The 25112-nt window shown below is 41.1% G+C and overlaps 1 protein-coding gene across 2 annotated transcripts; it reads right to left on the bottom strand.

The window, feature by feature from the left end:
* Positions 1–1569: 1569 nt before the first annotated feature.
* Positions 1570–24466, bottom strand: LOC106602593 (sodium/potassium/calcium exchanger 2). Of its 2 annotated transcripts, none has more exons than XM_014195314.2 (10): positions 24328–24466; positions 21606–22731; positions 7616–7648; positions 6426–6534; positions 6085–6177; positions 5600–5670; positions 5299–5436; positions 5038–5127; positions 4447–4613; positions 1570–4176 (listed from the first exon to the last, which is right to left on the bottom strand). In XM_014195314.2, the coding sequence occupies exons 2-10, from the start codon at positions 22545–22547 to the stop codon at positions 3927–3929; spliced, it is 1893 nt and encodes a 630-aa protein (XP_014050789.2). In that variant the 5' UTR covers positions 22548–22731; positions 24328–24466; the 3' UTR covers positions 1570–3926. The 2 variants fall into 2 exon arrangements, with proteins under 2 accessions (XP_014050789.2, XP_014050788.2); XM_014195313.2 differs by having other exon boundaries at positions 6411–6534; positions 24328–24465.
* Positions 24467–25112: the final 646 nt, after the last annotated feature.

The raw sequence follows: 25112 nt of genomic DNA on the forward strand, positions 1-25112 counted from the left end.
CTGGGCAAATGCTCACCTTTGATGGCCACTGGCATGCTGGAGAAGTGTTCTTCATGGATGAATCCCGGTTTCGACTGTACTGGGCAGTTGTGTGGGTGAGCGGTTTGCTGATGTCAACGTTGTGAACAGAGTGCCCCGTGGTGGCAGTGGCATTATGGTATGGGCAGGCATAAGCTACGCACAACGAACACAATTACATTTTATTAATGGGAATTTGAATACACAGAGATACCTTGATGAGATCCTGAGGCCCATTGTCATGCCATTCATCCGCAGCCATCACCTCCTATTTCAGCATGATAATGCACAGACCCATGTCGCAAGGATCTGAACACAATTCCTGGAAGCTGAAAATGTCCCAGTTCTTCCATGGCCTGCATACTGACCAGACATGTCACCCATTGAGCATGTTTGGGATGCTCTGGATTGACGTGTATGACAGCGTGTTCCAGTTCCCACCAATATCCAGCAACTTCGCACAGCCATTGAAGAGGAGTGGGACTACATTCCACACACCGCAATGAACAGCCTGATCAACTCTATGGGAAGGAGATGTGTCGTGCTGCATGAGGCAAATGGTGTTTACTTCAGATAGTGACTGGTTTTCTGATCCACTCCCCTACTTTTATTTTTTTTAAGGAATTGATTTCTTTCGTTTGACTAGTTTCCTTCTATGAACTCCAACTCAGTACATTTTTTAAAATTGTTCCATGTTGCATTTATATTTTTGTTCAGTGTGTAATAAGGTGTCCTATTCTATTCATGACATTTCTACCTGCAACGTTCGACTACGTTTGCCAACTGAATTTGTCCCGGGTTGCTGTGGTTCTTTTCAACCACTAGGAAGAGCTATTAGATTATGTTATTGTATACACTGAGTGGATTAAACATTAGGAACACCTTCCTAATCTTGAGTTGCCCCCCCCCTCCCCCTCCCCTTTTGTCCTCAGAACCGCCTGAGTTCCTCTGGGCATGGACTCTGCAAGGTGTCAAAAGCGTTCCACCAGGATGCTGGCCCATGTTGACTCCAATGCTTCCTACACTTGTGTCAAGTTGGCTGGATTCCCTTTAGGTGGTGGACCATTCTTGATACACATGGGGAAACTGTTTGTGTGAAACCCAGCAGCGTTACAGTTCTTGACACACTCAAACTGGTGTGCCTGGTACCGACTACCGTACCCCATTCAAAGACACTTAAATATTTTGTCTTGTCCATTCACCCTCTGAATGGCACACATACACAATCCATGTCTCAATTGTCTCAAGGCTTAATAATCCTTTAACATGTCTCCTCCCCTTCATCTACACTGATTGAAGTGGATTTAACAAGTGACATTAATAAGAGATCATAGCTTTCACCTGGTCAGTTTGTAATAGAAAGAACAGGTGTTTGTAACCAAATCCATAATGTACACACCATTGCGCCCTATAATGAATCTTTGTATATTATAGAGGACAGCATTTATTGGATAGTTTTGATTGGTTAGTTTTGGGTGATTTGATTCTGAAAAAAAGCAATTGACACCTACATTTCAAACAAAGTTTCATTTATTATCATATGACATTTTATACAGAATGACTGATATGATTTTTACAATATTATACATGCATGATTCAAGTATACATGATTATGATTCATATACATGATTCATACTTAAATATATGGTTTGTAACAGAAATATAAAAGCATTGCCATTCATTGTTTGTTCTGTATTATGATAGACTTCCACGCCATCCATATAGTTCTGCATATTGACAGTTTTTCCATCCTGCTCATCCATACATTAAATGTTACGCACGCATAAGATCCATTGAAAAAAATATCAACAAATTGCACACTCTAGATATGAAACTGCTTTACTTTAATGTGGCTGTCTAAAGTTAAGATGTTATCTGTCATCTAACAGTGTTCTGTAGATATCAACATTAAACCCTAAAGTAGTGGAAGCAATATTGGTCTGAATATAAGATGGAATGATCATATTCTGAGTTTACATTACAGTTTACAAACTGTATGCATACAAATTGCATACGCGAGAGAAAACAAATTGAAAATGAGGAAATTGGCTTAGAGAAATTAACAAAGTGAAGGGGGATACAGTAATAAATGGAAAATCTTTTAACAAAGATAATCCATTATTTTAGTTGTGAATATAGTAGCTCATTCATTTTGCCTATTCAGTTTTGGATGGTTCAATTATTATTGTTAAAAAAAATCACATAAAGTATATCCCAGTGATATGTTTTGCCATTGCCAGTCAAAGTGTAAGCACCGTACAGCAATGGTAAGGTAACAATTCTGCAGCAACTAAACAGTTTGACATTTTTAAAGCTCGATCTCATAGTGGAGAAGAAACATATAGATTTTTTTACAGAGTAGAACCATTGATTATTCGGATAATATCATTCACATGCTATTTTACTTTGGTCAATATAAAATCTTAAACCCCTTATTCTGTTCAGTTGATCACAAGTGAAAAAAAACAGGATGTTATTCAGATATACATGTTACTGTTTGCTGTATTATACAGAGAAAACAAGCAAACAAATAACATATATAAAAATACATGTTTAGATGTTGCCTATATGACTCTGAAGCATACAAACTGTATCAAACATGGAAAAATGATCATTTGTACAGAGTTCACAACCCCCCTTTAGATGTTTTTACACTTCACATCTGCTTCTACATCTGCACTGTTTGGGGTTTTAGTCTGGGTTTCTCTATAGCACTTTGTGACATCTGCTGATGGGCTTTATAAATACATTTGATTGAAAGGGGTTGTTGTACACCGAAAGTGATTTAATATAGTGTGTCCCTACATCATACGGTGTGCTGAATTTCACACCTGTCGACCATTTTAGCTATTTACATTTGTCATGTTCCACAACTGATTTGCATATAGAATAAGTGGAGTACTGTGTATATATATATATATCTTTTACCGAAAAAAATTGTATTGTTACGTTTTCAACCATAAAAATGTTGTAGCATTAGGTACAGTAGATTTGCTCAACTGGATTCACCTTAATATTAATTAAGGGTCAAACAAGTTGGAAAATATGGGTTGGGGTTAAGAAACAGAAGATAAATTAACATTAGAAATACTATATTATATTTACTTAACAAAATTGTCCCAAACGAAACAACCCTCTTCATATTACTATCATTTTCTCTTCATATACACGTTTACCTTTCCAAACTTTGCAAGTTCATACAACCATGTACCAGTTATAAACCGAATCAGAACTGTACAAATTTTAGATTTTGATTTGAGAACAAAAACCTTTTGGGTTTTGCAATTAAGCATTTGTAATATAAATACATCTGAAAACTAATTTACAAAAATCAAGAAAAACACTTCCACTTGATCCGTGCAATCTTCAGACACTTCTCTGCCAGGTTCCACTTTCTGGTTAGGACAATGCTGGACCTTTTCCAGAGCTCCACTTCATACAGCCATCAAAGTTTTTGAGCCCGATTGACAGTTAGACAGTTGATACCTGACTAATTCAAATATATTCTCTAATCTTATCACATAGTCCTCTGGATTGGAGTAACCAGACGTGGTCCCCTACTCTCCATCATGGGTGTGATTACATTCGTCTGTTTGTCAGCCAACGACGGATTTAAACCAACGGGAGCTCTCGGATGTGGTCATGTGACGAGGAGAGAAACCCACCCCGTTGGGCAGTAGCATCGTGAATCAATCGCTCATCGACAGGTCCGTCTGCCCTGCTCAAAGTTCGCAAATGATAATCTGCAGGTTCTGCTCGGACATTTGAAATCAAGCAGTCACGCCAGGCTCGTTTTCTACAGCTCCTCCCAACAGAAGCCCCCCATTGACAACCGGAGGATTATATGATTGTGTGTGCTGTATGTGTGTGTTTGTGTTTCCAGGGGGTTTGGGGTTGAATAGGGTCCTTCAGATGGAGATGGGACACACGATGATCTTGTCTTCCAGCATGACGCTGGTTACCAGGAAGAAGATGTACAGTAAGAACATGAGGCCTCCCAGCAACTTGCTCATCCTCCACTTGCAGGAGGCGATGGAGATGATGACGAAGAGCAACATGAGGAAGAGGAGCACGATGGCGCAGAACAGGCCGTTGCTGCTCACCTGCACCGCCTTGAAGTCATTGATTAGGCCGTAGATGAGCCAAGGGAACGGCAGGCTGGAAGGGTAGACGGAGAAACATGGAAATCACATGTACCGTTACCATCTCGAGTAGACTATACGGTGGTAAAGTGAAAACATAGTTACAGTTGATCCTTTGACTTTCTAGGTTTACATTTTCGTCATTCAAAAGAGCATAGATCTGTGCATAACTACTGTAACGTTGCAAATGTGCAGCGATAGAGCTTGTCCGAGAAAACATCCAAAAATGACTCATTCATGCAAACAGGAGTTGGAGCGTTATAAATGTGCTTTTGGACCGACTTACCCCACAGTGATGTCAAATATGTTGGAGCCCACAGAGCTGGACACAGCCATGTCACCAAGGCCTTTCCGTGCTACGATGACACTGGTGATTAGATCAGGGATTGAGGTACCAGCTGCTAATATGGTCAATCCCATGATCTCCTCTGTAATCCAGAAGGTCTCTCCAACCTGAGAGTGAAAATGGGTTAACTACATTGTTCAAACAAAGACGAAGAATCCGATTCGGCGTTATGACGTCTGGCAATAGACGCAGCTGAAACTCAATCAAATGACTGGATCTTGTTTGGATTGGTTGGCTCTTGTTCTATAGTCGAGGTTAACGTTGATCTGACGGGGGAGCTAGTAAGTACTACTGGAAGTATTTTCTTAGCTATTAGGACATTTTTTGGCCTTATAACAGTCATCTCAATTCTAGAGTAAAGAATCATGTCGGCTCTATTCATGGCATTTCTACCTGCAACGTTCCACAACATTTTACTTTGGGCCCTCCTGAACGCAACCCTGTCCTGTATCAGGAGTCGAAACGATAAAAACAAACCCTATGTTTTGATTGGCTCAGAATGAGAGTGACAGGTGTCAGGGAGGGGCTTACCTGATGAGCCCACCACACCATGAGGTAGGAGAAGGCAGCAATCCAACAGATTGAACCAAGGAAGGTTATGGGGAAGAACTTCGTGGAAGTCTGAAAAAAAAAAAAAAGGTTTCATGAAAACTTTCAATGTCCTTTCGAAGCGTCAGCGTCATAGATTTTCACAAATCAATCAACCAAACAACCTACCTACCAATCAATCAATCAATCCTAGCTACACCGCAAATGTTAATGTAGTCTGAGGAGTATAGCAGCTCCACTTACCTCTCTCCTGACATCCGGCAGAGAGAGCCACAGAGGGAAGACGATGGGGAGGATAAGGAGATACGTTATTCGTTTGCGGTTCGTCTCCGGCCACTCCAAACTCAGAGGAGTGTCCTCATCTTCCTCCTCCTCCTCAGCCTACCAAACAGAGAGTGGTGGGGGGGTTAGAGAGAAACAGTGACAGGAATACCAAGGCTATAAAACATATTTGATTTAAACAGAACTCATTTATCCAGTGGGTGTCAGTTAATCTCTTAAACATCATCACTGATTTTGGAGGTATTTAGTAGACAAAGCCTACCGGTCCTATGTCGCCGTTCGCAGGCGAAGTGACTTCCACTGTCACGTTGGAACTGTTGGGGATGCTTTTGTCTGCGTAGAGAGACAGAAATATAGAGAAAGGCCAGGAGTTAGTCTTGAAGGAGAGACAGTGAGAGGCACTGGAGGATGTAATGCAATATATATTATGTATATACAGTATATTTAAGCAATAAGGCCTGAGGCGGTGTGGTATATGGCCAATATACCACGGCTAAGGGCTGTTCTTAAGCAAATATACCACAAACACCAGAGGTGCCTTACTGATATTATAAACTGGTTACGAATGTAGTTAGAACAGTAAAAATAGATGTTTTGTCATACCCGTGGTATACGGTCTCATATACCACGGCTTTCAGCCAATCAGCATTCAGGGCTGGAACCACCCAGTTTATAATAAAGTATATAACACGTATAAAGTATTTTAACATATTTAACATTTATGTACATTTAAAATGTAAAGCTCACCTGCGACACCGTTGGGTTTTTCCCCGTCCCCACCATCTTGACATTTCTGTTTGGCCATCTTGTGAAGAATGGAGGCCTTCTCTTTGAATCGCCCTGAAACACAATCATTGCTACAGAGAGTCAGTGATGAACCCCAACGATATGAACCTAGCTACAGATTCCCCGCTAATGGAAACATAAAACATAACACATATTTTATTTTGTTTCCATTAATGAGAAATTATGAAAACATGCCTAATACAGAAACATATTGAAACAAATACATCAAATATAGATATTGAAAGTGTGTCTATATTGAAGGTGTGTCAAAAAACCCGTTGTTTTACCCCCCAGTCCCTCACCCTCACTGAGGGGGTCCAATGTGTGGATCATGAGCTGGAAGATGCTATTCCTCATCAGGGTGTTGTGGAGGGAGGCCGATGAGCCTCCTCTCTGGAGACGGGGCTTGGCCTGCAGTAGAGACCAAGGGCATAGGCTGCTTTAACGTCTCTATACCAGATGATCATCTATAGCTTCAATACTAGATCATCTATAGCTTCAATACTAGATCATCTATAGCTTCAATACTAGATCACCTATAGCTTCAATACTAGATCACCTATAGCTTCAATACTAGATCACCTATAGCTTCAATACTAGATCATCTATAGCTTCAATACATGATCATCTATAGCTTCAATACTAGATCATCTATAGCTTCAATACATGATCATCTATAGCTTCAATACTAGATCATCTATAGCTTCAATACTAGATCATCTATAGCTTCAATACATAACTCTAATCTATAGCTGCAGGTGTGGAGTCAATTTGGCTGTCAATTCAGTCAAGTGAACTGAGATTCAGTGTATGAATTGAGTTTCAATTTTACTTTACTGGTTTGACCCCAACCCTGAACTCACAATGCATCTGCGTCTTTGGTACACAGTGGCGTGACAATGAGGCAGTTGAACACAGCGGTATGCACAGTGAATGCACAGTGTGACGTGTCAAGTGCATGAGTGTCAATAATGAGGGTCTTGTAGTGCAAACCAGCGGCGTATATTTAGAGAGTTGATATATTTAGAGAGTTAGGTCAACTTTTGATCTAATTCTAGACATTCAGTTACATAGCACTGTTTAAATATTGCCAATGTTAATGGGGAGCCAACATGGCTGCCATAGAATGTTGAAGTGTCATGTAAATGCATCATAATGCTCCTTCTAGACATTCAGTTTCATAATATTCGTTTAATATTCCTCAAGTAATGTTAGCGGGGAGCTAACATGGCTACCATGTTGAATGTTGAAGTGTCATGTAAATGTGTCTTAATGCAGAAACGCCATTGGCCCAACACTCTAAACACATGGCTCTGGTGCAAACTAACTGACACATTTGTAGCCCTTTATATTTAATTGTATTAATGCAGCACTGCGTTCTATGGCAACATGCTTTGTGTGCTTGCTTAAGGGCACTGGATATTCAGTACTGTCAATATGACAGTACACGTACAAATACATATTAAGATGCCACAACAGAACATAAACATACCGTCAACTTGTTTTCCTCATCACCCGTGCTTGCCTTCAAAGGAAAGAAGTAAAGAGAAAGAAATGCATGTATGAAGTCACACAAAATCGCACTTAAACAGAAAATGTAATCTGCCAAGAAATGCAAGTTATTGTCAAGACGGTGTAGCCTAATGAATTAAATGAAAGCAGACATCATGATAAATTGTCAGGATATGAAACTCTCCGTAGGCCAGCCAGTTTCAAAATGATCCTTTGAGAATGTACAGGTTGTAATGCAGTTGGGAAGACATGGCGGCTTGGCAGACAAAGCCTTTAAAACCTACAGATGCAGCTCCTCTAATCTAAAGCCAACAGTTCTTCAGAGGACAAATACAGGACAGTTGTGGAGACAAAATCCCATCTACACAACTGTTTGAGAGAGAAATTCAATTGAGAAAGCATACTGATTTTCTGTTTGGAATGTAAGGTACAGTATGATACCATAGCAAGCAGTAGGTGTCCCTGTCTAAAATAGGAAAGACATTTGTGAAGACTTATTTGAATAGGATACATTGATGAATACTATGGGACATGTATAGTAAAACAGGCTAAGATGACATGGCATGTTGGGAATGCACAAAGCAAAAAGCAGAACATTGGAACATTTGGTTTGTGGCGTACATACATGCACACCACTGTTGCACAACGTAACATGCCCGTTCTGTTAAAACCTCTTACATCTAGACGTTCCGCTAGCGGAACACCTGCTCCATTATCCAATGATGGGCGTGGCGCGAAATACAAACTCCTCTAAAATACAAAAACTTCAATTTTTCAAACATATGACTATTTCACAGCATTTTAAAGATAAGACTCTCCTTTATCTAACCACACCGTCCGATTTCAAAAAGGCTTTACAACGAAAGCAAAACATTAGATTATGTCAGCAGAGTACCAAGCCAGAAATAATCAGACACCCATTTTTCAAGCTAGCATATAATGTCACAAAAACCTAGAAGACAGCTAAATGCAACACTAACCTTTGATGATCTTCATCAGATGACAACCCTAGGACATTATGTTATACAATACATGCATGTTTTGTTCAATCAAGTCATATTTATATCAAAAACCAGCTTTTTACATTAGCATGTGACGTTCAGAACTAGCATACCCCCGCAAACTTCCGGGGAATTCGCTAACATTTTACTAAATTACTCACGATAAACGTTCACAAAAAGCATAACAATTATTTTAAGAATTATAGATACAGACCTCCTCTATGCACTCGATATGTCCGATTTTAAAATAGCTTTTTGGTGAAAGCACATTTTGCAATATTCTAAGTACATAGCCCAGGCATCACGGGCTAGCTATTTAGACACCCGGCAAGTTTAGCACTCACCAATATCAGCTTTACTATTATAAAAGTTTCATTACCTTTTGTTGTCTTCGTCAGAATGCACTCCCAGGACTGCTACTTCAATAACAAATGTTGGTTTGGTCCAAAATAATCCATCGTTATATCCGAATAGCGGCGTTTTGTTCAATGCGTCCCAGACACTATCTGAAATGGTAAATCAGGGTCGCGCGCGTGGCGCAATTCGTGACAAAAAAAATCGAAATATTCCATTACCGTACTTCGAAGCATGTCAACCGCTGTTTAAAATCCATTTTTATGCCATTTTTCTCGTAAAAAGCGATAATATTCCGACCGGGAATCTCCTTTTAGCTAAACAGAGGAAAGAAAACAAAGCATTCGGTCGACGCGGGCACGCGCCTGAGTCTCACAGTACTGTAACCAGCCACTACCCAAACACGCTACTTTGTTTCAGCCAGAGCCTGCAAAGCCACGATTCAGCTTTTTACCGCCTTCTGAGACCCTATGGCAGCCGTAGGAAGTGTCACGGGACAGCTAAGATCCTCACTCTTCAATAAACAGAGACAAGAAGAACGACACCTTGTCAGACAGGCCACTTCCTGCCTGAAACCTTGTCAGGTTTTTGCCTGCCAAATGAGTTCTGTTATACTCACAGACACCATTCAAACAGTTTTAGAAACTTTAGGGTGTTTTCTATCCATATGTAATAAGTATATGCATATTCTAGTTACTGGGTAGGAGTGGTAACCAGATTAAATCGGGCACGTTTTTTATCCAGCCGTGAAAATACTGCCCCCTAGCCATAACAGGTTTTAATTAACCTCTATAGAGGATTGCTTTGGGTTTTTTTCTAATTGTATATATTCTATATCACAAGGACCATGGTTGAATCTGTGTTTGAAATTCACTGCTCGACTGAAGGACCTTACAGATAATTGTATGTGTGGGGTACAAAGATGTAGACATTCATAAAGCATGTTAAACACTATTATTGAGTCCATGCCTCTTATTTTGCACATTTTTGCTCCTGAACTTATTTAGACTTGCCATAACAAAGGGGTTGAGTACTTTTGCTTTTTAATTGATAGAAAAATTGAAAAACATTGACAATATGGTGTAGCATGTAGGCCAGTGACAAAAACATCTACATTTAATCAATTTTAAATTCAGGCTGTGACATAACAAAATGTGGAAAAAGTCAAGGGGTTTGAATACTCTCTGAAGGCACTGTAAAATCAATGATTTGAAATGAATGAATAACTTCAATACAACCCTGTGCAAAGACAACAGAACTGTGCAACACCTTAGCAGCTTGCTATGGTCAGACACGTTGTTATACTACCCGTAACTGTGTATCTTCACACCACAAAACAAGAGAACAGGCAAGCATGACAATACTAATAATTATTACCTTTTAAAACGGAAGAAGAAACAGCTTGAATTATAGGAGCAAAAAAGTCTTGAGTTACAGGAGCAATTTGACTACGCAGACGTCGGCCAAGTGTTAGCCATACTGTAGTGTTAGCCATATTGTAGTGTTAGCCATATTGTAGTGTTAGCCATACTGTAGTGTTAGCCATACTGTAGTGTTAGCCTAATGTATGTTTGAATTCTAAAACAGATTATGATTACCCACATTTTTTTAAACTGAATTTCAATTATTTTCTTCAATTAGCATTGTTGAAAACCCTGAACAGCCCTGTTATTTGTCTACCAGAAAATGGGACAACAATTACACAACCATTTTGGATCAATGTAGACCGAGTCATGTAGTCTTGTTAAGTGCTTCCATTGGGTTTAGGAGGATCCATCCATAGGCACTAATAGCCGTCTCTCAAAGTGTTAGCGGATGAGTGTTAGCCATGTGAGTGCCCAAACTAAGGCCTTTCCAGTAAGGCAGGCTAAGGCCTTGTGCTCTTTTTGATTCTTGGCGGTTGGCTGTTGCCTGATGCTCACATGGCCCTACGGGTTATTGGGCATTGAGCCTAATAACCTGCAGAGCATCTGCTGCCGGAGCTTAGGGTTAGGAATGGATGGATTGGCAAGAAGGAGAGCTGTTGAAGGTTTGCATTGTGGCCTGGCTTACTGTGGGAGGCAGGTAGTCTAGCAGAACTTTGGACCAGTAACCGAAAGGTCGCTGGTCCGTATCACCAAGCCGACTAGGTGAAAAATCTGCCGACGTGCCCTTGAGCAAGGCAATTAACTAATTTCTCCTGTAAGTTGCTCCGGATAAGAGCGCCTGCTAAATGACTAAAATGCCAAATGTACAGACGTGGTGCCTTTTATCCCGTCTGAAACCACCGCCAAAACACCGCCACATAGTCACATTTCCAACCTGTCCCGTTCTCACCACACTGCCCAGTTTGCTTAACAGTTGGTCTGCTGCGTGTAATGTGATCTGAAATGGGCGCCATTATCATAACTAGCACACAAACACTTCACTGCACCTTTTATACCTTTTATAAACTGTGTATGTGATGAATGCCTTTTATTTTTGATTTGACGGCGACAGGACATAAACACTGACACTGTAAAAATGGATTCTTAACAGAACTCCCACCTAGGTCAGGAGGGGAGTGTGTTTGGAGAAACTCAAGGTTTTCGGTGTAGCCACAAATAGGGTAGCAAAACATTGGGTAGACACAATACAAATATAGCAATAATATTTAGCAAATTCATCTTTGTTCAACTGAAAAGTAATTGGCCTTATACTAGGCTACAGCTTATAGCATTAACCCTGTATTGCAGTAGGCTAAATCAGGTTCACACAGAGTGTTTCTTGGTAGTCTTAAACAAATCTACTTTGAAACAAAAGTATAAACCTCACACACATGGTTATGGGCTTTAAAAAGACACCTGTACCTGTCACATATAGGGATTAAATGTAATACATTTTGAGTTTGCGTCCCAATATTACACTTTATATACATCACAGAAGACTTAAATATAACAAAACCATTTGACATAGAGTTTGTTTAAATGTTTTATAAGGTTGATTAATTATGAAATTATGAAAAATGTTAATAGTCCACCCATGAGGCCACTAGAGGGCAATTTGGTCATTTGACTGCAGGAAAGGGATTTATTAAAGAACAAATAATGATTTGACAAATTCTGTAGGCCTATCTAGACAAACATTTTGTGGTGAATTATGTACAGTGAGGGAAAAAAGTATTTGATCCCCTGCTGATTTTGTACGTTTGCCCACTGACAAAGAAATTATCAGTCTATAATTTTAATGGTAGGTTTATTTGAACAGTGAGAGACAGAATAACAACAAAAAAATCCAGAAAAACGCATGTCAAAAATGTTATAAAATGATTTGCATTTTGATGAGGGAAATAAGTATTTGACCCCTCTGCAAAACATGACTTAGTACTTGGTGGCAAAACCCTTGTTGGCAATCACAGAGGTCAGACGTTTCTTGTAGTTGGCCACCAGGTTTGCACACATCTCAGGAGGGATTTTGTCCCACTCCTCTTTGCAGATCTTCTCCAAGTCATTAAGGTTTCGAGGCTGACGTTTGGCAACTCAAACCTTCAGCTCCCTCCACAGATTTTCTATGGGATTAAGGTCTGGAGACTGGCTAGGCCACTCCAGGACCTTAATGTGCTTCTTCTTGAGCCACTCCTTTGTTGCCTTGGCCGTGTGTTTTGGGTCATTGTCATGCTGGAATACCCATCCACGACCCATTTTCAATGCCCTGGCTGAGGGAAGGAGGTTCTCACCCAAGATTTGACAGTACATGGCCCCGTCAATCGTCCCTTTGTTACGGTGAAGTCGTCCTGTCCCCTTAGCAGAAAAACACCCCCAAAGCATAATGTTTCCGCCTCCATGTTTGACGGTGGGGATGGTGTTCTTGGGGTCATAGGCAGCATTCCTCCTCATCCAAACACGGCGAGTTGAGTTGATGCCAAAGAGCTCCATTTTGGTCTCATCTGACCACAACACTTTCACCAGTTGTCCTCTGAGTCATTCAGATGTTCATTGGCAAACTTCAGACAGGCATGTATATGTGCTTTCTTGAGCAGGGGGACTTTGCGGGCGCTAAAGGATTTCAGTCCTTCACGGCGTAGTGTGTTACCAATTGTTTTCTTGGTGACTATGGTCCCAGCTGCCTTGAGATCATTGAGAAGATCCTCCCGTGTAGTTCTGGGCAGATTCCTCATCCGTTCTCATGATCATTGCAACTCCACGAGGTGAGATCTTGCGTGGAGCCCCAGGCCGAGGGAGATTGACAGTTCTTTTGCGTTTCTTCCATTTGCGAATAATCGCACCAACTGTTGTCACCTTCTCAACAAGCTGCTTGGCGATGGTCTTGTAGCCCCTTCCAGCCTTGTGTAGGTCTACAATCTTGTCCCTGACATCCTTGGAGAGCTCTTTGGTGTTGGCCATGGTGGAGAGTTTGGAATCTGATTGATTGATTGCTTCTGTGGACAGGTGTCTTTTATACAGGTAACAAGCTGAGATTAGGAGCACTCCCTTTAAGAGTGTGCTCCTAATCTCAGCTCGTTACCTGCATAAAAGACACCTGGGAGCCAGAAATCTTTCTGATTGAGAGGGGGTCAAATACTTACTTCCCTCATTGAAATGCAAATCAATTTATAACATTTTTGACATGAATTTTCCTGGATTTTTTTGTTGTTATTCTGTCTCTCACTGTTCAAATAAACCTACCATTAAAATTATAGACTGATCATGTCTTTGTCAGTGGGCAAACGTACAAAATCAGCAGGGGATCAAATACTTTTTTCCCTCACTGTATGAGTCGACATATAAAAACAAATACCAAAAAGAAAGGAGCACAGGATGAACTGTGATTCATATGATTATAATAGAGCCTCATCAAGTTCATAGTTATTAACTCTTGCCAAAATTATAACAGAGGCATAGATGTCTCTAGGTACAGAATCTGGGATGGAGTAAACAATGCACTAATGGGTGATCCATTTGCTCCACAAACAGGGTAACTGAAGTTAATTTAAGTTCACTGGTTAATAGGGATCTTTACATTCACTGCCATTGTTTTTATATCACGTAGCTTGGGCTCCCTAACTCTCTTTATACCTCTGCAATAACAATGGAAACATACTTATATATTTTTTACTTTAAGTACTATTTTGCACAAAGTGTTTTGGCTGTAAAAGCGTATTCAAACACTAGACATGTCCTCATAGCTTAAACAATATTTACCAAAATGCTGGGGAATGGCTTGGAGAGGGAATTTGCAGGGTTTTCATACTCTCCATACATGAACATACATGCAAACACACAAACTGGACATACACACATATATATACACACGCTGTACTATAACAAATATCTGGAAGAGAAAATCAACATATATATATATATATATATATATATATATATATCAAATGCATATTTTTTACTTATTTCAGTGCCTCAATAACAGGAAATAGCTAAGTCTGGAATTCAATCAAACTTGCACTGCAGAGGGTAACTGCACCATTGGAAAGTGCATGTTAGGGAAGGAATTGGAAAGGGGGATACCTAGTCAGTTGTATAACTGAATGCATTCAACTGAAATGTGTCTTCCGCATTTAACCCAACCCCTCTGAATCAGAGAGGTCCGGGGGGCTACCTTAATCAACATCCACGTCTTCGGTGCCCGGGGGAACAGTGGGTTAACTGCCTTGTTATCTAATGCGATTAATTAAAGTGTCATTAATTCAAACTGCCAATCAAAATTATCTTTAAGATCTTCATAAGGAACACGTGAAGCTTTCGAAAATAACTATTATTCACAGTATACTGTAGCCGTAAGTTCCATAAGGCAGCCAGCCTGCAGCCAGCCTGCAGCCAGCCTGCAGCCAGCCTGCAGCCAGCCTGCAGCCAGCCTGCAGCCAGCCTGCAGCCAGCCTGCAGCCAGCCTGCAGCCAGCCAGCCAGCCAGCCAGGGCTTTCTGCAAAGCCGGGAGTTTCTGCAAGTATCCTTGCGAGGCAGAAGTCAATTGTGTCCACCTGACACGCCAAGCTCCCAGACTTAGAGAGGATTAATCCACAGAGATAACCGTATTTAGAACAGTAATTTCAAACCCTTCATGTGAACTCTCATAACAACCTTCACATGTCACAACGTGACGTTTGATTCGACCCTCACACTTTTATTACACTTATTTTGTATTTGGTTGAATATTGGTTGTTACTTGGGTGGGGTTACAACCCTTAAGGGCCCCAGTGTCCATTGGATATAGAAGATCTTGGATATAGAATAACATGTTAAGTGTGTTATCGGTACCCTTTCTTCATGGGAAAGAAGTTAACCCAATCACAATACAAGTACAATTAATAACAAAGACTGGAGCATAAGCAATATAGACAATACAGACATCAGCTGTTTTTATTGTCTTCCCTATTTCTGAGCCAATGAAACACACTGTAGCTGATTGGTCAGTTGTGGCCCTGGGGTTTAGCGAAGTGAACCCTCACAATAAAGGTAAACATTATACTAAAGCTGGGCTCTCCAACCTGTTCCTGGAGAGCTACCCTCCTGTAGGTTTTCACCCCAACCCCAGTTGTAACTAACCTGATTCTTCTCATCAACCAGATAATTATTAGAATCAGGTGCGCTTGATTAGGGTTAAAGTGAAAACCTACAGGACGGTAGCTCTCCAGGAACAGGGTCGGAGAGCCCTGTACTAAAGATTACGGAACCATGGTCCACAACATGGTCCACAATCATTTACATGTCATTGAGAGGCATGATTGAAAGGAAAATGTTGATGGAAATACATGAACACTGGTAGTTGCTTTCTATCTAAATCATCAGTGAGGATTTTGCCCTGCAAAATAAGCATGCAGTCTTGTCGCTTGCAAAAAATCTCCGGCAAACACTTCCTAGTGCAGTCAGATCATGCTGGTCAAAAGCACTTACATGTGAGTTCCAATGTCCATACTAGCATACTATTTAGAATGCATTCCCAATTCATTGCTTCATTCTAAGTACTGTATGCTAGTGTATTATACTGAACAAAAATATAAATGGAACATGCAACAATTTCAACTATTTTACTGAGTTACAGTTCATATAAGGAAATCAGTCAATTGAAAGAAATAAATTAGGCCCTAATCTATGGATTTCACATGATTGGGGATACAGATATCCATCTGTTGGTCACAGATACCTTTAAAAAAAAGTAGGGGTGTGGATCAGAAAACCAGACTACCATTTACCTCATGCAGCGTGACAAATCTCCTTCACATGGGATTGATCAGGCTGTTGATTGTGACCTGTAGAATGCTGTCCCACTTCTCTTCAATGGCTGTGCGAAGTTTCTGGATATTGGCGTGAACTTTGAAACACGCTGTCATACACATCGATCCAGAGCATCCCAAACATGCTCGATGGGTGACATGTCTGCTTACAGATCCTTGTGACATGGGGCTGCGCATTATCATGCTCAAACATGAGGTGATGGCAGCGGACGAATGGCACGACAATGGGCCTCGGGGTCTCGTCACGGTATCTCCGTCAATAAAATGCAATTGTGTTCATTGTCCGTAGCTTATGCCTGCCCATACCATAACCCCACTCTGTTCACAACATTGACATCAGCAAACCGCTCGCCACACAGCGCCATACGTGGTCTGCGGTTGTGGAGGCCAGTTGGACGTACTGCCAAATTCCCTAAAACAACATTGGATGCAGCTTTTGGTAGAGAAATGAGCATTACATTTTCCAGCAACAGCTCTGTTGGACATTCCTGCAGTCAGCATGCCAATTACACGCTCCCTCAAAACTTGAGACATCTGTGGCATTGTGCTGTGTGAAAAAGCTACACATTTTACAGTGGCCTTTTATTGTCCCAAGCACAAGGTGCACCTGTGTAATGATCATGCTATTTAATCCGCTTCTTGATATGCCCCACCTGTCAGGTGAATGGGTTATCTTGGCAAATTGAGAAATGCTCACAAACAGGGATGTAAACAAATGTGTGCACATCTTTGAGAAATAAGCTTTTTGTGCATATGGAACATTTTGGGGATCTTTTATTTCAGCTCATGAAACATGAGAACAACACTTTACATGTTGCTTTTACATTTTTGTTCAGTGTGTATATATAGTGGATATAGAGAAACATAATGTGAAAAAGATCCTCTTCTGTTCATTGCTAGTTCTTTGAGTCACTGTTGGCTTCTGTGTCTTTAGTCAGTCAGCTTTAGTCAGTCAGCTCAAGCAGGTTAGTTACATCATGCCCAGGGCTCGATTACCGATAGCGATGGAACTAATGCTGCGTTCCAAACCAAGTGGGAATTACCAGTTGTGAAGTCATGAATACAGTTTGATGCATCATGCATTCACGTGCTTTGAACTTTGTCAAGAAAGGCTGATTGGCTGACGGCCAACAAGCTGCGTCAACCATAAACTATAAGTACAGCTATCATTCTTGTAAACAAATGATCATGTTCCAAACACTTGATAAAACATTGCTTTAAATAAATAATGTTAGTTGTTACATTTAACTGCCGAAAATGCAGTTATTGAGGTAATTTCCTTAGTAGGTGACGTCAGAGGACAGCATGTGGGATAAATTGGAGCTCAGGGATGATAGACAAGTTTCCCACAACTAATTAGGAGTTGGAGGGGAATTTAATTGAAATGTTCTAGTCATGTGGTAAATACCACTTTCCCAATCGGTTAAAATGCAGCATTAAGTTTAGGAGTGTTTTAACGATGCATCGTTCCTATAACAGCTGAAGATATTATGCGTTTCCCAAAACACCACAAAACATTCAGTGTTGTTGGATCATATGTCGATACTGAGGATCGAAAGAAAGGCAGCACTGCTGTCGGATAAGCTTTCGCCTTTCAAGTCTTACTTTAACAGTATAATTATTCCACAATACTGACGACGGTTCAGCTCCTATATAGATATTATCACTTAAGGCTGCAAATAATGAGGCAGATTATTCTAATGCTAACCCTATACCAATGCACTAGATCACAAATTAGGTATTGCGCACATGTTGTTACACAACATTAAATATATTGAGGCAATTACATACAGTAGCCTAGAATTAGCAACAACAAAAAAATCAGTTGATTGAACATTAAATTGATTTCAATATGGTTTAAATATATAGGTCTTTACTGTACTTATATTTTAATTCAGGCATCTTGTTTTTCATTTAAGAATATTTATATCCCTTGCTTGTTTGTAACAATTTCAAAAACATTGGCAAATTTGTAACTGACGTTATCCGCGGCTGGTCACAGAAGATACAGATAGGCCTAAACATCTTGATGCTATGTTTCGTGTAGATCTTCTGTGTATAAAGTAACGCAGAAGGGCAAATAAGCGTTTAACGACACACTTAGCTGTTGTACGAGTGGTCTGGAGGCAGTTGGTAAACAATGAGCGTTTTCAAGTGCAACTTTACTAACGATGGTTTTGGGAAACAGCTCGGAAAGTTAACGATGCTCCTACGAGGGTTCTAACAATGAACTTAGCCTTGAGATGCTTTTGGGAAACTGGGCCCAGCCCAGGAGTCAGTCGCATTATATTTGCTGACGTCACAAATGGTAATCAGATAAGGGTTTAAGAAGGATTGGAGTCTTAGAATAATTAAGTATGGTGAGTTCTTCCTGACTTCCACCATCTTACATATATATACACCTCTCTCTCTCTCTCTGCATATATATACATACATACATACATACATACATACATACATATACTTTTTTTTAAACAATTGTGTTTATTGTTTCGGCGAGCTATATATATTGGGTTAAGAGCACAGACTACTCTGAATGACAAAACAATAAACACAATTGGTAAAAAAAAACAAATGTTTTGAACTTTTCCAAGTGTTGGGTGAGTTTTGCTCTAAGTGTTGGGTGAGTTTTGCTCTCCACACCAGCAGAAGCACCTGGCTAAAATTACCTGTGGTAAATGGATTGGAGGATTTACAGAGGGATTACTTAAGAACTACAGACATATGAGGGCAAGCAAGTCGTACATCATGTGCTGGCTGGTTAAAAAAAAGCCCCAAGGAGTCAGACCAGTACAAGGATGAGAGACTCCCTGTGAACAGGGCAGTTTTCTCAGAAGGATGGAATACAGAGTTTTTCTATCCCCTTGATGATAGAAATAGTAACCACCTCTTCAAGTCGGGTTTAATAATGGCACTCGCATCTCAACGTTAAGATCTGAGGTGTAAACTGATGACTGATGTAATCTGATGATAGAAATAGTAACCACCTCTTCAAGTCGGGTTTAATAATGGCACTCGCATCTCAACGTTAAGATCTGAGGTGTAAACTGATGACTGATGTAATCTGATGATAGAAATAGTAACCACCTCTTCAAGTCGGGTTTAATAATGGCACTCGCATCTCAACGTTAAGATCCGAGGTGTAAACTGATGACTGATGTAATCTGATGATAGAAATAGTAACCACCTCTTCAAGTCGGGTTTAATAATGGCACTCGCATCTCAACGTTAAGATCTGAGGTGTAAACTGATGACTGATGTAATCTGATGATAGAAATAGTAACCAGCTCTTCAAGTCGGGTTTAATAATGGCACTCGCATCCCAACGTTAAGATCTGAGGTGTAAACTGATGACTGATGTAATCTGATGATAGAAATAGTAACCACCTCTTCAAGTCGGGTTTAATAATGGCACTTCGCATCCCAACGTTAAGATCTGAGGTGTAAACTGATGACTGATGTAATCTGATGATAGAAATAGTAACCACCTCTTCAAGTCGGGTTTAATAATGGCACTCGCATCTCAACGTTAAGATCTGAGGTGTAAACTGATGACTGATGTAATCTGATGATAGAAATAGTAACCACCTCTTCAAGTCGGGTTTAATAATGGCACTCGCATCTCAACGTTAAGATCCGAGGTGTAAACTGAACGAACCACACATCAAATAACTACTGATGAAATACTGTATGTCATGTAAAGATGTTACAGACAAGTTTGCCGCTACCCACTAATTGTTGCTGTCACTACAACATTGGTTCTCATATAAAGAAAAAAATGCGGCTCGTAATTTAGTTATCATTAATTCATTGAAATAAGAATTTTCAAAGTACTGCTTGCTGGAATCATATATCAAACCTCATTGCTAGATATTTCTTTACAATATCTAGTGTCTCAATGTGGTGAGACGATGATAATAATTAGTACGTGTGGATATGATTTTCTTCTCAATGCCAAATACAGGCCTATAATCGAGTCCAAATTGCACAGTAGTATTAAAGTATAAACCCATGAAGATCTGGAATTGGGATGCAATACAAGTCAAAAGCTACAGGTAAGCCCTAACAATCACAGCCAACACCCAGCTAGGGTTCACCTGGGCTCCGTAAGAGTGTGACTCTGAGTATATAACATCTGAGAGCAATGAGTCAGACTCCAACTGAAGACAAAGACAAGAACACGGCAGGCTGGACACGTGTAGGAGATATGTCACAACAGTAGAGTTTTGAATGATAATGATGCCGTTTTTTTTGTATTTGTTCTATCTATATCTGTACACGTCAATTTATTTGCTGTGTCTTTTGGGGTTGGCCCTAAATGTTTTATCCCATGGACATGTATGTATAACCTCCTTGAAATCTGAAGTTGGGCTGGTGTTGTTTTTTGACATTAGGGCCAGCATTGCTGGAGAATTACTAGCTAGCTGATCTTGATAATAAAGTCATGACGTTTAGTACATGTGGGAGTTTTATGAAAACGGCGAATGCCGTACTTTAGCCTACTGTCTTTATCTCAACTCTGGCCATGAAGAGATGTTGAATGAATACAGCTGTTGAGAAGTTGGTTCAAGGGGACACACTGTGCAGTGCACATTGTTGGGCCTATCCACTCAAACGTGTCTATCCTTTGAAGGAATGTGGCCACACCAAACTACCCTCTGGAGCCATGTTGATAATAAAAATTGGAATCGCCAAACATTGAGACCTTGTCAGAGTAACCACCCTCCCCCATTTGCAGCCCATTCCAGATATTGACAGTTGGTTGGTTCCAATGTTTAAAACTCCCTCAGATAACCACAGACCACTGGATTCAGTAAACCAGTTAACGTGTAACTGATTTCCTATTGGTCGATGAACGCCGAAGTTCATGACAAAGTTAATAAATGGTGTGTAATTACAGTATCCATCATCAAGAAGATAAAAAGTCTACATATTTATTTCTTAAATGGCATATAAATATTTCCTAAACATTGGTTGTGTAAAAGTGTATGGTGTACAGTAATATGTTTAAAACTTTTAGGGGAAATCTAGATTGCGTAACGTTAGTTGACTGACTACTACGAGGGCTGTATGTATGGTGAGCCAGCTTTGCAAAGGGCTCGGAGGCCTGGAATTTAACATGGGAGTGGATGGAAGACTCCATGGAGCGACCTGCTTGGTGGTTTGACTTAGTCAGCACGAATAGGGAGGGTCATCTCTGTGTGGCCATGCACAGGTGACATGGAGCTAAACCCAGTGTTAATCCCTGGGAAGGCAGAGGTTTTTGGCGTCTGTCTGTCCGTCTACCTGGCCCGCAGGACGACTTCTAAATACCCTTCCCTTACGCTGCACGCGAGCAGCCTCCTGCCAAAAGCAAAAGGAACGTGAGTCAAGAATACATCTGGGGAGGAAAAGGTGGCGGCAAAACTCACCTTAGGAGCGGCCTCCACCTCATCCACTTGATTCTGGCCCAATTTACTCTTTATGAAGGTCTCTACATCTGCATTGAACTTCATAAATGTCACATAACTCAAGTAGCACATCAGCAAGGCGATACTTTCCCACAGAAAGATCTGGTTATCCAAAAAGAACAGGATGAGCATCAACAGACCAATGATGTAGAAGGAGACGTCTCTAAAGAGGGGCCACCAGGTCAACTGGAGAATCTCCTTGGAGAACAACGCGCACATCCCGATGACAAACAGGATGTTGAACACGGCCGAACCCACAATGGTTCCTATGCCCACGTTGCTGTGGGAGATGAACACCCCGATGACGGAGGTGAAGAGTTCCGGGGCAGAACCCCCGGCCGCCATGAAGGTTGCCCCAGCAACGTCGTCCGAGATCTGTAGCTTCTCCGTGATCACAGTCAGGGCCGGGACAAAGAACTCGTCGCACACAATGGCTAAGGCGATGAACATGTACAACATCCCAAACATGTGCAGACAGACGGCCCCCTGCCTTCTCTCCTCCAGGTTGAAGAGATCCGTGGGGTAGTCCCCCGGGCTCATCTCATCCACGGAAGACTTCATGGCCACGGGCATGTCCTCCATCATAGAGACGTTGTGGCCTCCCTGGTGCTTGGTGGTGAGCAGAGTTCTGCGGGGGGCCGACTGCAGTAGGTCTCCCCCGGACATAGCCGCGGGGGAGGAGGAAAGTAGATCACCTCCGTTTCCATCAAGCCCAGTAGAAGAAGTAGTCCACTGGAAGGCACCCAATGAGAAGACTGTGCTGAGGGTCACGATGCTGAGGACGAAAGCTAGAATCCTTACGGGCCTCAGTTTTCTCCGGACGTGGAGGTAGTGATGCCTTCTGCTCAGGGGGAAGGAGTCCTTCTGGGGCCCCATGTCAGCACCTGGAAGCATCAGTTCCATCGCTGTTGCATAGGTGGAGGCTGAGGCTCAGGCTGGCTGTGAGGCTGCTCTGGCTCTGGCTGGTTTTAGCACGAGCGCTTGCCTTACAGTGTCGAGGAGAGCATAGTCCTCTAAACACAACAACCGACGGGCCCCTGATGTTCTCCAGGGTCTGGGGCATATAATGGTTTCCTCATATTAGTGTCTGGAAAACACAAACGGGGAAGAGAGAGGATTATTACAAGGTAAATCATCACTCACATCTGTAGAGATATCAACCGGCGCAATGTGAACCTTAGTTTAGACTAAGTTATAGGCCTAGGTCTAGATTTATATACACTGAGTGTACAAAACATTACGAACACCTGCTCTTTCCATGACACAGACTGACCAGGTGAAATCTATGATCCCTTATTGATGTCACTTGTTAAATCCACTTCAATCAGTGTAGATGAAGAGTTGGAGACAGGTTAAAGAAGGATTTTAAAGCGTTGAGACAATTGAGAGGTATTGAGAGGTATTATGGTAGTAGGTGTAACTAAAACGCTCAACAGTTTTCTGTGTGTATCAAGAATGGTCCACCGCCCAAAGGACATCCAGCCAACTTGACACAACTGTGGGAAGAATTGGAGTCAACATGGGCCAGCATCCCTGTGGAACGCTTTCGACACCTTGTAGAGTCCATGCCCGACGGATTTAGTCTGTTCTGAGGGCCAAAGTGGAGTGGGGATAAAATGCAATATTAGGAAGGTGTTCTTAATGTTTTGTACACTCAGTGTACAAGCCCTGTGTCTCAACATTTACTGTACGCCTACCAAGGACCAGTAAGCTATAGGCCTAGTCCTTCTTTCTTTGAATTCCGCTTTAATCAAAATTGGCAAGTTACCACGGGCTAAATTGGTTTCAGGGATTATTCAGCACTATCCCAGGGACCGGTGCCGCTCACGGACCAGGACTTGAGAAACACTGAGTTAGATCACTATTTTCTGTCCAATCTAATGTATATACTCTAGTTGGTGTGTTTGTATGTAACCATAAATGAAATACAGCTGCGTTACCTTACAGATGAATCCTACCCAGCTATCTCTAATATATGTAAACACGCTGATTTTAAAAAGCCTGTGCTGCTGAAAATCAAATCTCAGCTGAATGGCATTCTCACATAAATCAAAATCATTGCTTAATGCAACATAATAGATATTGATTTTGAAATATGAATACTTTGCATGAAGCAAACTATCTCAAATACATTCGGTTGACTTGATTACAGTTTGATTTCTCCATGTACCTGTGTCAGTACCCAACAAGCTTTGCTTAACCAAGCTTAGCCTAGGCTATTATGATTATCAAAACCTGGGGAAAGTATCTTGAAAATCTTTCCGATATCTTTTAAAACATGCATCTATTAGTGTGGTTGTGACAGAGCAGATATCTAAAAGCAGAAGTCGTGTGTTAGGTGAGGTGATAGGTGATAGCTGCTTAGAATTGTTAAACCAATTAGGCTAATTTAAAACCTCCAAGCTTACAGTTCACTTTTTTTTTTACTGGCAATTTCCCCCAACGACAAGACTCAAAACGAATGTAAAACAATGTAAACAGCAAATATATCCATAGATCAACAATGAGCCCTATTCTGTTGCATAATTGCATGACACAGACCAAAGCCAATCAACTAACCACCTAGTTCATCTCGCAAACCACCATCCAAACCAATGCAATATCAAACGGAACAATATCTGCAGAACCAAAATAAATCCTCACAAAACAATGCATAACAACTGAAATAAAAGTAATAATTTACCACACTTGCAGTCTCCTGTTGGATGCTGTACAGAAGAAAAAAAGGTAGGTGGTGAGGAATATGCCAGTAAAGCAAATCCTGAGTGGCAAGTTCCTATAGGCTCCAACTGTAGACTGTGAATAGCTAATGTAAATCTGCTCTAAGATTTCCTTAGCACCGAAGGGGTGGAGCTTACAGACACTAACAGTCAAGCCTGTGGTGAGGTGACTCCTCCCCCTCTGCCTTGTGTACCTGCCTACCCGGCCACGTGACAGGAATCAACCTCTTCTGTCTTTATTTGACTTGAGGTGAAAACGTGAGATCATGTTGCTAGAAAGACCAGAACCCAACCCTATTGATAGGCCTTATCCTACCAGGCCATCGTATTGTAGCCTGGCCTCAAAGACTAGATGTAACATAGTCATTGTAAATCTATGGCTCTCAAATTAGTATCATATGTTATGTTTGGTATGGTTACATAAGACAGTTTGTATAGTGTAATAACCAAAAGAGCTCTACCAGCAGGTTGATACACATACACGAAATGACCAGTATGTGGACACCTGCTCGTCGAAACATCTCATTCCAAAATCATGGTCATTAATATGGAGTTGGTCCCCCTTTTGCTACTATAACCGCCTCCACTCTTCTGGGAAGGCTTTCCACTAGATGTTGGAACATTGCGACGGGGACTTGCTTCCATTCAGCCACAAGAGCATTAGTGAGCACTGATGTTGGGCGATTAGGCCTGGCTCACAAATCTGCGTTACAGTTCCTCCCAAAGGTGTTCAATGGGGTTGAGGTCA

This window comes from Salmo salar, chromosome ssa04 (assembly GCF_905237065.1).
Source record: "Salmo salar chromosome ssa04, Ssal_v3.1, whole genome shotgun sequence".
Classification (NCBI taxonomy): Eukaryota; Metazoa; Chordata; class Actinopteri; order Salmoniformes; family Salmonidae; genus Salmo; species Salmo salar.